Source organism: Enhydra lutris, unplaced genomic scaffold (genome assembly GCF_002288905.1).
Source record: "Enhydra lutris kenyoni isolate GAN:26980312 unplaced genomic scaffold, ASM228890v2 scaffoldscaffold10, whole genome shotgun sequence".
Taxonomy (NCBI): Eukaryota; Metazoa; Chordata; class Mammalia; order Carnivora; family Mustelidae; genus Enhydra; species Enhydra lutris.
Window position 1 is genome coordinate 23,701,035 of NW_019154094.1, and position 12,720 is coordinate 23,713,754.

Genomic DNA, 12,720 nt, shown 5'->3' on the forward strand with positions numbered 1-12,720 from the left:
CCATAAAAAATGGTAATTTAAGGTTCTGAGTAACAGAGGTTAAATCAATTTTATCCATGCAGAGCTGTGCAGACACTGTTTACAGATAGACACAGTGTATATCAATGTTCATATATCCCAACCCAAGGAAACACCAATTCGTGTTAACTTGGGGAATTATAGTATTCTGAGCTCTAAAGTTTTCAGTGGAGCTAGGAGAGCTGGATTGCTTTTCATCATTCTCTATCTTTTTCAATCACAACTTAAATTCCAATCCTTTATCAAGAAGCTCAACTGTTTGATCTTTTCAGTGTTAGAAAAGCTATGTGTAGAGACTAACTATATCTTTACTAAAAATTCCTTCCCATTCACTGATAATACTTAAATTTCAAAGGTCTGCAAATAGCATTCCCAATGTTAGCTCATCTGTGCCTTATATTTATTTTTAAAATATTAAGTATCTATAATGTGCCAGACACCCTGTTACATGCTAGAAATACAAAACAAGTACATCAAAACATGCCAACAGTAAAATTTCTGCTTTCCTTCAAAAAGCTCGAAGCCTATGAGGCGGATGGGATAGTAATTCTTATTCACAGGGTACAGGTGAAGGACCTCAGTGCTCAAGAATGAAAAGGTCTTATCTAAGTTCACATTTTTATTAAGGAAAAACACCAGGGCTTCAGTAACGATGCCTGGCTCAGGCTCAGGGCATCCTCGAATAAGTCTTCAAAAGAAATCTCAGACTATTTATCTTAGCTCCTCTAATTCCCAGGCGCAAAAAGGAAAGCATCTTGACTCTCTCTACACTGTTCAAGCGCTCTTAAAAGTGGAACAGGTGTTCTCCGGGTGTTCGGGGAAAAGCAAGGCATGAGTGGGAGTTAAAGATCTTGAGCCGCCGTTGTAACCAGACCAAATTAATCTGTAGAAACCAGAGCACTCCGCCAAGGCGATGCAATTTCAACTGGGTGTCACAGGTGACTCATCAGAGATGGCTAGTTTTTGAGCCTCCTGATATTTTACTTCAGGGTGGAGTGTCAGATTTCCTTCGCATTTTTGGACAACAGCCCTCTTGTCCATTTCCAAATTTTTCTGGTTTCACAGCCTTCACGCAGAGTCCGTTTTCATACCGGAAGCTAGTCACTGGCGAGAGGTTTAGGGAATGAAGAACAAGGTTAAAAAAAAATAATAATTAAAAAAAATAAATAAAGAGCCGCGTCCCTGGAGAGAGGCCTAAAATGGGGAAATTTGCATTTCAAGAGCTTTCCCTACCCCAGCCCCTCAGAATGACAGCTCTCCTCAGCCAGAAGACTACCTCTCCCGGCAGGCACTGCGCGCCCCACGGACACAGGCTGGCGAATTCCCAGCTCTCCACCTTCGCCATAAACAGCCAATAAGAATCACCGGCGTGGGCCTCCGCCCTACTCGGACCACGCGGGAGCGGGAGCAATAAAACTACACTTCCCGAAATGCCTTGCGGAGCTCATGGCCAATCGGAACACGGAACTGGAAGGCTAGGGGCGGAGCCGGATGCATAGGCCACCCCATTGGCCAGGTGAAGCTTAGAAGAGCCGGAACCCGGGAGCCAGAGAAGCGAAATGACATTTCCTCTTTAAATAGCTGGAGCCGGGGCCCGGTAGAGAAATGGCCGCGTCGGCAGGTGGGTCTAGTGGTGGCTGGGGAGGTGTGTTGCGGGAGAGGTGGGCCGAGGTCCAGGCTCAGGCTGTGAGCTGAGGAGGTGGCGATGAAGAGCCTGAGAGAAGGATGGGGAGGTGGAGAGGGATGAGGGGAGGGAGGATGGATGGCGTGGAGGGCGGTGGGCGGTCCGGCCGGGCAGCGATGGGGAGGCCGGGTACCCGCCACCACTTCGACCAGTTCAGTAGGCGGTTGAGGGGGCACTGGCGGGCCGCCATCCTTGGAGCTTCCCTCGTGAGGCTTCTGCCCCCGCTCTCGGCTGGGACGTTCTGGCTCTCGGCGGAATCGCCGCAGACACCGCGCCTGTTCTGCCTGCACAGTCCCTCCGCGAGCACGGGATATCGGGTTCGCCGGGCTCCCGGAGGAGCAAGCTGGTGTTTGAACTTGCAGCGCAGCACTCACTCTCCCCAGATCTCACCCCGCCGTCCCATTTGGTCGTGTGTATGTACATAGATGTATTTTTGTAGGCGGGGGGTTGTGGGGGGAGAGCGTGAACTCCGTAACGGGCTCCGAACTTCTTGTGGTTGTACGATTTTTCTCCTAGATTTAAGTAAGTCTTCCCCAACACCGAATGGGATTCCATCTTCAGACACAGCCAACGATGCCATGGACCCCTTCCATGCGTGCAGTATTCTTAAGCAACTTAAAACAATGTACGATGAAGGACAGTTGACAGACATTGTAGTGGAAGTGGATCACGGGAAAACATTTTCCTGTCATAGAAACGTTCTTGCTGCAATCAGCCCCTACTTCAGGTATGATGATGGTAGAAACTTCTGTTGATATCCTCACCGGGTTCCCTTTATTCCTCAGTGTTGCCCACTTGATTACAAAACGCAGATGAGACAATCAAATGAAACCAATGAGTTTGTTTCCTGAAAATAAATAACAGGCCCTATTTTATTGAGCCCTTGTTTTTGACTTGACAGATTCTTCTAGAATTCGGGTCTTTGGTTTTTAAGTTAGTGAGTATGTTTTTGTTTGTTTCAGGTGCATAACTACAAAATCTAGACTTGTGCTCCTCGGTCATTGTTTTAAATTAAATAGAATTTAAAATTCAGTTCCTTGGGCAAAGTAACCACATTCCAAGTGCTCAGTAGCCACATGTAGGTAGTGGCTGACAATTGCAAAACCGAGATATAGAGTATTTCCATCACTGGAAGTTTTAGTGGATGGTGCTGATTTATAATTTGTTCCAAAAACTTATCCTTGGGGCATAGTTCTCTGGTGTATGTAACTCTTGGAATTTATATAATAGGGCATTCTTTTGAAAACAAATTACCATTCAGTAGATTGTTTTAATGCTATGGGGGAAAGCAATGAAATAAAAATGAATGAATATATCTTAGGCTCCAGACTAAAGATTATTTCCATGATTTCCAGAAGTGTTTTTAAGTTTTCCTTTTCATTATATTCTTCTTTGTGTATCAAAACGTTTGAACTGTAAAATTTCAAAACTGGGGTTTAACAAAGATTTTCATACTTTGAGAAGAGATCACCGATAAAGACAATTTCTGCTTGAGTTTAACTTTTGTTTTTAAAGCGCTCACTTTTTTAATCATTTCACTGTTCAGAAATGGTGCCTGAATGACAGTGAGATAATCTCAACTATGCTCTAAAGGTATTTTTGTTTTGTTTTGTTTTGTTTTTCCCTTTGAAGGTGCTTACCTTTATAGGGCATATATCAGTGTAATGTTCCAGACAGTAGTTTCTGGTTCCTCTTTCTCAGAATACTGGGTTAAATATAGTCCCTTCAGTCTGATGCTTATGATGTAACCATTTAGACTTGCCTAGGGATAGGTCATTGGACTGTTAAGTATTAACCATCACAAGGGAGTGAGTTGGAAGGAAAAAAAGAAGAAACTCCTATACACAGAAGGTATGAAGTTTGGCCTGGTAATGGAAGCTACTGATGGGATTCGATTATCCAGATTATCCACTAGATATGGTTAGTTCAGCTGTGCATTTAAATATATGTAATAACTACTACTACCAACTTCTGGGCTAAGCTTACTTTACATATATTGCTTTATATATCTTTACCATCCTGTCTCTGCAAAGTTATTCCAATTTTACATGTGAAAAACTGAGATTTGGGGAAGTTAAATGACCTGACTAAATCATCTAACTACTTACTAAGTGGCAGAGGCTGGGTTTGATTCCAGAGTCAGGCTTCTTAGTCACTATTATGACTTTTAATGAACAAGAGTAGGTCCCCTCTAAAGTTGCCTTTGAGAAATTTCTATTGTATATTAGATTTGAATAGTTTTTAAAAAATTGAAACTTGAAAGTGAAAATGTCTGTATCTTACTGAAGTTTTATACTCTAGCTTGTAATTAAAATTAGTTTGAAGACTTAGACAAATCACTTTAAAAGAAGTATGCTACAGTAGATTTTCTTAATTACAAGAAATTAAGGAAAATGCTTGGAAAACTTTCTAAGCACAAGATGCATGAATTCAGATTAAGGTATTTGGCTAGAAAACTCAAGGCTTAGGTTCTTATCTCTTGCTAGAGAAGTTTCTTGGCACTGGTGCTGCTCCTTATGTGAGATCTAGGAAGACATACTGAATAGTTTCGAAGTCTTGCATCACTGGTGGAAAAAAAATAAAAATAGCTTGAAATCTGGCATGGCTGCTTCATGATCCCAGTGACTTGTCAGAATTAAAATCTGCATGATTATTGGAAACTTTCTGCTGCTCAGGATTTTGTGTGAGGAAGTGTTCCATCTTTACGTAACATTTACAGATAGATCCTGTTAGAACAGAGGAGAACTCATCAAGTGTCACAGTGCTCCTCTGTGTGAGGTCAGCCTATTCAAGTCAGTAGAGTTCCCATGATAAAGGGGTATGTGGTAATGTTCTCCTTTGGGAGTTAATCTTTGCCTAATGAAGGGCTTTATTTTTCTTTTTAATTGGTAGCTGTATAGCTGAGTTTTTCAGCACCTGAAATGGAAAACCAGCTTATACATTGGGAGATCTAGTTTTCAATCATGAAAAAAAGCCTATGTGATATTAAGCTTAAAATTTATGTTGTAGAAGATAAAGTAGGCCTCAAAGATGGTTCTTCCAGGCAAACAAGCTTTATCATTGTACCCATGTATATCCCCAGTGTTTCTCATTGTATTTTAAAATTAACAGTTTAAGGATTTTTTTTTTTAATAATCTAACACTTGAAAATGAGAGGGGTCTGTCTGCATAAACAACTTTATCACCAATGTTAGGTCAGTTTCTCCAATAGACATGTACTAAGCACCCTAGGGCAAACAACTCTTTTTCCCAAAGGCTTTTTAAAAGAATTTTGATTTGATTTTTGCATTTAATTTTAAGAGCAGCCTAGAAAGAAGCCTTAAAGGAGGAAGGGGAAAGGCAAATGATGTATGTACATGACTAATACTAAAATAAAGAGCCAGGCTTTTGGCTACTTAATGTTTGGCCAAGAAAAGTCCCCAAAATGCACAGATATTTTAAATTAGAAATAAGTAAATAAATAAATAAACAAATTTGCTTTCAAAGGCAAAAGCTTGGGATTTTTCAAAACCATTGTCTCCAAAGCATCAATTAATTCTTAAATTCTCTTTAGAAGTATGCATTCTATTAACCTGGTATAATGTTTACTTATATTCAGATATACATAGGTAAAATATGGTAGCTTTGAGAAAACTGAGTATATTTCATTAAGCAAAGGTTTTCAAAATGTCCAAGAGAAAGTGAAGTGAAGTTCTTTATATTCCTTTAATGATTAAGGAGGCATTCAGAAGATAATAGTTTTAAAAGGAAGTAGTAGAGAACATGAACTTCTGAAGAACATTTTGTTTTTCTGAGATGAGATTTTTAAAGATATATTTCAGGGACAAGTTGCCTTGTACACTTCCATTGGGACATGAAGAGTTCAATCAGACAGTCTGTATTTGCTAATATATTATTTTGCCACCTTATAGGTATTGTTAAATTTTCTGATTGGTCTGGTGAGTTAATATCTCAAGTCCCTAAGGCAACTTGACCAGACTCCTGGATAGGGGCTCCAAGGAAAATAAGGTGTCCTGGCTATCGAACTCTGTGTCTGAAACTAATGATGTACTGTATGTTGGCTAATTGAATTTAAACAAACCAAAAAAAAAAAAAAGAAAAAAAGAAAAGAAAAAGAAAAAGTAAAAAAGTGGACTGGCCCTGAGAATAGAATTTTTGAGATTAGTCAGATTAAATCCTTACTCTAGATGATCAGCTTTTACCCCCATTCAGAATATCAGGAAACACACTAAAATATTTTCAGTCTCCAAGGTTATCTTTGTGGTAAGGTAACTGTATACTTTAAAAAATTTGTCACAATAATTTTTATTTGGAGTGTATATATACTATTAACCACTCTTTCCCTCCTAGATCCATGTTCACTAGCGGCCTTACAGAAAGTACTCAAAAAGAAGTTCGAATAGTTGGTGTTGAAGCTGAATCAATGGATTTAGTGTTGAACTATGCCTACACCTCCAGAGTGGTTCTGACAGAGGCCAATGTTCAAGCCTTGTTCACTGCAGCTAGCATCTTCCAGATTCCTTCCATCCAAGACCAATGTGCTAAGTACATGATCAGTCATTTGGACCCACAGAATTCTATTGGGGTCTTCATCTTTGCGGATCATTATGGTCATCAGGAACTCGGAGATCGATCAAAAGAATACATTCGTAAAAAGTTTCTGTGTGTCACCAAAGAACAAGAGTTTCTCCAGTTGACAAAAGACCAACTGATAAGTATCCTAGACAGTGATGATTTAAACGTAGACCGAGAAGAGCATGTTTATGAAAGCATTGTAAGGTGGTTTGAACATGAACAGAATGAAAGAGAAGCGCACCTTCCAGAAATTTTTGCCAAATGCATACGTTTTCCTCTGATGGAGGAGGCCTTTATCGAAAAAATTCCACCTCAGTTTGCACAGGCTATAGCCAAAAGCTATGTAGAAAAGGGCCCATCCAATACTAATGGCTGCACACAGAGACTTGGAATGACCGCGTCCGAAATGATCATATGCTTTGATGCTGCCCACAAACACTCAGGAAAGAAGCAAACAGTGCCTTGTCTAGATATAGTCACAGGAAGAGTGTTTAAACTATGCAAACCACCAAATGATCTAAGAGAAGTTGGGATTCTTGTATCACCAGATAATGATATTTACATTGCAGGAGGGTACCGGCCCAGCAGCAGCGAGGTCTCCATCGACCATAAGGCAGAAAATGATTTTTGGATGTACGACCATTCCACCAATAGGTGGCTTTCCAAACCCCCCTTGCTGCGAGCCAGAATAGGCTGTAAACTGGTGTATTGCTGTGGTAAGATGTATGCAATAGGAGGTCGTGTTTATGAAGGTGACGGGAGAAACTCACTAAAATCCGTGGAGTGCTACGACAGCAGAGAGAATTGCTGGACGAGCGTTTGCGCAATGCCTGTTGCAATGGAGTTTCATAACGCTGTGGAGTACAAAGAGAAGATCTATGTTTTACAGGGTAGGTGCCTACTGGTTTATTCTCCAGGAGAGGGGAGTAGGTCAAATGTGGTTTACGTACTTACGCTAAAACAGATGTTTGTTCTTAACTGAGGACTCCTCCGGCTTTCTTATCTTAAACTATTGCGAGTCTTTTCTTTTTTTTTGCAAGTCTGTTCTTTAAAGGAATTATAAAGGCAGTAAACTTTGGAATCAAAAAAGGCAGGGATCTCTAAGATACTAAAATGATTCTGTGAGTTTTTTATGTCTTACTGTGTTTTGACATCATGGGGGATAAGTATTTTGAAAACACAATTTAGTGAATACCTGTTCAGCATTTTGGGGAGACTTTCAGAGCCATTTTTGACTCCAAGCTTGATACAGGACTGTTTTACTCTTTAATAATACATAATCAAGAGATGTTGTAGCAGCTACTTCTCATGGAACTTTCTGGATTAGTTTAAAAGAGAAAAAAGAACGAAGAATTTTGTGATAAGCCTTATGATTTCAAAGGTTAGGAAACTTAATTATAAAGAGTTTGAAATTATAGTCTTTATTTTTTTTTTAAAGATTTTATTTATTTATTCGACAGAGATCACAAGTAGGCAGAGAGGCAGGCAGAGAGAGAGGGAAGCGGGCTCCCTGCTGAGCAGAGAGCCTCATTCCAGGGCTCGATCCCAGGACCCTGGGATCATGACCTGAGCTGAAGGCAGAGGCTTTAACCCACTGAGCCACCCAGCTGCCCCTGAAATTATAGTCTTTAGATTTAATTTCACTGCAGCGTATGATACCTTCCATAATATGTTTTCAAGTTTTTTCACTGAAAAGCTTTGAGGTGTTACCTTTTTCTTTACATTTGCTATTATAAGAGGAACTATCTGATATACTTAGCTTTATTATTTTAATTTTTTAAAAGATTTTATTTATTTGACAGAGACAGAGACAGTGAGAGAGGGAACACAAGCAAGGGGAGTGGGAGTGGGAGAAGAAGGCTTCCCATTGAGCAGGGAGCCTGATGCGGGGCTCAATCCCAGGACCTGGGATCATGACCGAGGCTTAACACACTGAGCCTCCCGGGTGCCCCTAATATACTTAGCTTTAAAAAAATTATTTGTTTAAACTATTGAAGGCTAGTATTCTGGCGAAGATCATGTACTAGAAGTAGAAAGAAGGACTAAATAAGTATAAATAAGATATTTGATCCAAGGTTCTAATTAGTGATAACTAATTTTTCTTTTAAAGATTTTATTTATTTATTTGACAGAAAGAGAGAGAGAATAAAACCAAGAAGAGAGGGAGAGGGAGAAGCAGGCGTGATCCCAGGACCCTGGGATCATGACCTGAGCTGAAGGCAGATGCTTAATGACTGAGCCACCCAGGCTCCCCTAGTGAGAACTAATGTTTTCCCTGTGTTTGGTTTCTTAAACATTTTAGTTGCTTGAATATTGAAAACAGTGATGATAATACCAACATCCTTTTTCTCTTCTGGGTTTTTTTCTTTCTTTTTTTTTTTAAGGATTTTATTTATTTATTTGACAGACAGAGATCACAAGTAGGCAGAGAGGCAGGTGTGGGGGGCAGGAAGCAGGCCCCCTGCTGAGCAGAGAGCCTGATGAGGGGGTGGGGGGGCTGAGGGGGAGGGCTTGATCCCAGGACCCTGAGATCATGACCTGAGCTGAGAAGGCAGAGGATTAACCCACTGAGCCACCCAGGCACCCCTCTTATCTGGGTTTCTTAATTGCTTATATATGTTTTCCTCACACTATTACTTTAATAAAACAAGAAAAAAGGGGTGACTCCTGTGTAAAGACATGATTTTTTAGCTTTTATACCATTTAAAAGAATATGTTCTTTGCTCTCATCTTTTATTTGACTAGAAATGCCTGAACACATTTGTTTAAATTTCAATATCAAGTTAATTCTCCAAAAGGAGTATCACTATCTAGTACCTTATTTTTGTTAAATAGAAGAATGGACATGATTAGGTTTGTTGGTCTTGCCGAATAATGGAATATAAGCCTGGATGTATAATCTGTCCAATATGGTTGGATAAGTTATATCATTCAATATGATGATGCTTTGCTATATATATTTTGGTCTTGCTGGCTGGCTATTTGATAGAATTAATTAAAAGACTTTCAATTGGAAGGTAAAGGTTATGTACTAATGTGAATACTAAAGCAAAGTAACAAGGAATTAACAGAATCTCAGGGCTGGAAATAAATATTGCTTAATCCGAGGTTATATTTTATATAAGAGGAATCTGAGGCTCTGAAAGTTTTCTTAATGACCTATCTGGTTTAAGTTATTAAGGGGACTTTAGATTTTAAAAATTAACTTTTTTTGTGAGTCATCTTTTTATAAGAAATTCGTTGAGAGGTAGTACCTGTTAGAAACTTTTATTTTCTATTGTCTTTTTAAGAATCCTGTTAAAAGTCAATGAGGGGGGACACCTGGGTGGCTCAGTTGGTTGGGTGTCTGCCTCAGGGTCCTGGGATTGAGTCCCACATCGAGCCCCACACTGGGCTCCCTGCTTGGTGGGGAGCCTGCTTCTCCCTCTCCTTCCCTCTCGTTCTCTCTTTTTCTCTATCTCTGTCTCTTTCTCTCTCTCAGATAAATAAATAAAATCTTAAAAAAAGTAAATGAGGGAAGATGATGTGCAACTAAAAGATGGCGGTTTAACAAGCTCTTCTAAGAAGAATTCAAATTATAGTGTCACTATTACTAAGTAGGCAGTTCAATTTGTAGATAAGAGTAAATCTAGTTCAAAACAATTTTGAAGGGGAAGCTCAGTTTAGAAGTAGGTATTTCTAATCTAAACAAAGCCTCTTTATATAAATAAAGTTGACATAAATAGTTAGAGGCTTATACTGTACTGTATGTGGCTACTGGAGTATCGATCGAGATTTTTAAATGAAGGGTTTTATACAAATGTTATAACTAGCAAAATTCTTGTAAATCTTCACTGGTTTAATTCTTTTGGACATTTTTATATTAGCAGTCTGACTTAGCACTCCCTTTTATCACCAAAATAGAGTAGAAAATGACCCGAAGTCAACTCCATGAACTGTGTGTTTTCTATCATATTAAAGCCACATTTTCTCCTCTTACATTTGTCTTTGAATTATAGCAGCACTAAAGTAAATGTATTAATGGCCCATAGAAGTCAATCTGAACAATTCCATGTGCTATTTTCTAACTAAATAATTAGCACATAAATGTGGAGTGGCTTATTCATGATGAAGCTGTGTACATACTCTGATCTTACTGGCTAACCTTAGTGATAATGCTTTTTTAGAGCTGGCTTAAAATGTATTTTCTAAAATAGACACATGTATAGAATAAATGGAGCCAAGCTCTCAACTATTATTCTGCCTTAAAGCTAAAGTAACTCCTTGTACCTACCTCTTACAAATCCCCCAATTCAGGCTAACTATAATACTGTGTGTTATGTTCTGCCATGGAATGAAGACATTTTAAGCTATTTTATACTATAGAATGTATCTTTGGAGATTATTCAAGAAATAGTTTAGAAAGTGAAATATTTGGAAAATTACGCTTTTCAACATAAAACCGAAAAGAGACATGTAAATATATATATTCTTGTTTTTCTTTCTTTCTTTCTTTCTTTTTTTTTTTTAGGAGAATTTTTCCTCTTCTATGAGCCTCAAAAAGACTACTGGGGTTTTTTAACCCCCATGACTGTGCCTAGAATCCAGGGCTTAGCAGCTGTATACAAGGACTCTATCTACTACATAGCTGGAACCTGTGGAAATCATCAACGTATGTTTACTGTAGAAGCCTATGATATTGAGCTAAATAAATGGACTCGGAAGAAGGACTTTCCATGTGATGAGTCCATAAATCCATACCTTAAACTGGTACTTTTTCAGAATAAACTACATTTATTTGTTCGAGCTACTCAAGTGACTGTTGAAGAACATGTTTTCAGAACCAGCAGGAAAAATTCCCTTTACCAATATGATGACATCACTGACCAATGGATGAAAGTGTACGAGACCCCAGACAGGCTCTGGGACCTTGGCCGGCATTTTGAATGTGCTGTTGCTAAACTCTATCCTCAGTGTCTTCAAAAAGTACTTTAATGAGTAGCAGGCCTTAGTGAGCTCACTGGCATCTTATGCTTGGGGAAACTTCGTCTTTCAATGATACAAGAAGTGCTGTCAGTATTTAAGAAGCTGAGAGAGTTTGTACATGGCAGTGGGTGCTCTTAAAGATTATGGCATAGGGAGGGATTTCTTTTCATCCTTGTGATGTTTTCATTTCATTAAGCAAAAGGTAACAAAGTGCAATTATCAGCATTTTTTTTTTTCTGGTATAAAAGTAATCATTTTCATTCTAGAATTTTGTGATAGTTCATCACTGAGATACCAGATGAATCAACAACTATGCACTCTTAGAAGAGCAGTTAGGGTATTATGGTTAGAGACATCCGAACTAGTTTGATGTGACTTTTTTATTTTAAATACGGGTAAAAATTTGAGGCAATATCACTAGGACTTTAGCTGTGACCTCTCCAACACAGAGAAGCACTTAGATCCTCATTCTATATATATATATACATACACATATGTATATGTGTATGTATATATATATATATTTGTGTACTGTTTTCAAGTGTACTGAGATTTAAGTATGTTTTTAGTGTAGGTTGAAGGAAAACAAATCTGTCTGAGAAAGAGCTTTTAGTCCGATTGTTTCACATTTCCCATGTAACTTTAAGTTAAGCTAAAGTTTTAAAGTCGCAGTTTTTTTTTTTTTTTTTTTTCTGTTGATAACTTTTTCAAGTGCTCACACTGTCTCATTATTTACAAATCCCGAAAAGGGCTTAAATTCATAGGTGGCTGGTGCTAGTATAAGTGAATTCGTGTGTCTAGCTAGATAAGTTTAAATTGTCTGAGCCTGTGCTTACCTTTTCAAGTTGGTATGCTGGTTTCGTGGCATAGTACTTTACCTGTTGAACTCCTGTGACTTCACAAGATTCTCTGCTTAAATGATAGCAAGATCTCTAACTGGACTCAGTTTTAGAATAATGAGAACATGACACTCAGTTTGCACTAAGACGGGCCTTTGTGTTGCCCTACCTCCTTTTCCCATCCTCCCCCCCACCCCTTCATTATCGGTACAGTGAAAGGTAACTTATTTCTCTTCTGCACAGAGCATAATGTGAAGTTTTATACCTGCTTTTACAATTTTGTTTTCTAAAAACCTAAAACTCCTGCAGTGGTCTAATTTAATGGCTTTTAAGTTACATATGACCATTAAAACCTCATTTTTTTGTTTTTTTTTTTCATTTTTGCACTTAACAGATTGTATATTTTTACAGTGAAAACCTTGTTCTGGCTGAAGGTATTGAGAGGGAAAGGGCGAGTGAGTAGGACCATAGCATTGTAGGTACTAAATCACTTTTCATACTGAATGGATGAATTCCTAACAATCAGTTAGTAATAGTAGCATAAAGGACAAACCAACTCATTTGTAATACCCAAGGCAGATATTTGCATTAGTAACTTGTTTTTTACTCTGCCTAGAATAATTGATAAAGGATATGGGG

The 12,720-nt window shown here is 38.6% G+C and overlaps 1 protein-coding gene across 2 annotated transcripts; it reads left to right on the forward strand.

Moving 5' to 3' along the window:
- The first annotated feature begins 1,559 nt into the window (after positions 1 to 1,559).
- On the forward strand, positions 1,560 to 11,708 carry LOC111144164 (kelch repeat and BTB domain containing 8). 2 transcript variants are annotated; one of them, XM_022498338.1, is made up of 4 exons: positions 1,560 to 1,639; positions 2,219 to 2,429; positions 6,053 to 7,167; positions 10,788 to 11,708. In XM_022498338.1, exons 1-4 carry the CDS (start codon positions 1,624 to 1,626, stop codon positions 11,249 to 11,251), a joined length of 1,806 nt encoding a protein of 601 aa, XP_022354046.1. In that variant the 5' UTR covers positions 1,560 to 1,623; the 3' UTR covers positions 11,252 to 11,708. The 2 variants fall into 2 exon arrangements, with proteins under 2 accessions (XP_022354046.1, XP_022354047.1); XM_022498339.1 differs by lacking the exon at positions 1,560 to 1,639 and adding an exon at positions 2,083 to 2,115.
- The last annotated feature ends 1,012 nt before the right edge of the window (positions 11,709 to 12,720 follow it).

Excerpts from the sequence above, each read along its gene's own strand:
- LOC111144164 (XM_022498338.1), top strand. Across the intron at positions 2,430-6,052 it reads GCAATCAGCCCCTACTTCAG|ATCCATGTTCACTAGCGGCC; the intron begins GTATGATGATGG and ends TTTCCCTCCTAG. Across the intron at positions 7,168-10,787 it reads GAAGATCTATGTTTTACAGG|GAGAATTTTTCCTCTTCTAT; the intron begins GTAGGTGCCTAC and ends TTTTTTTTTTAG.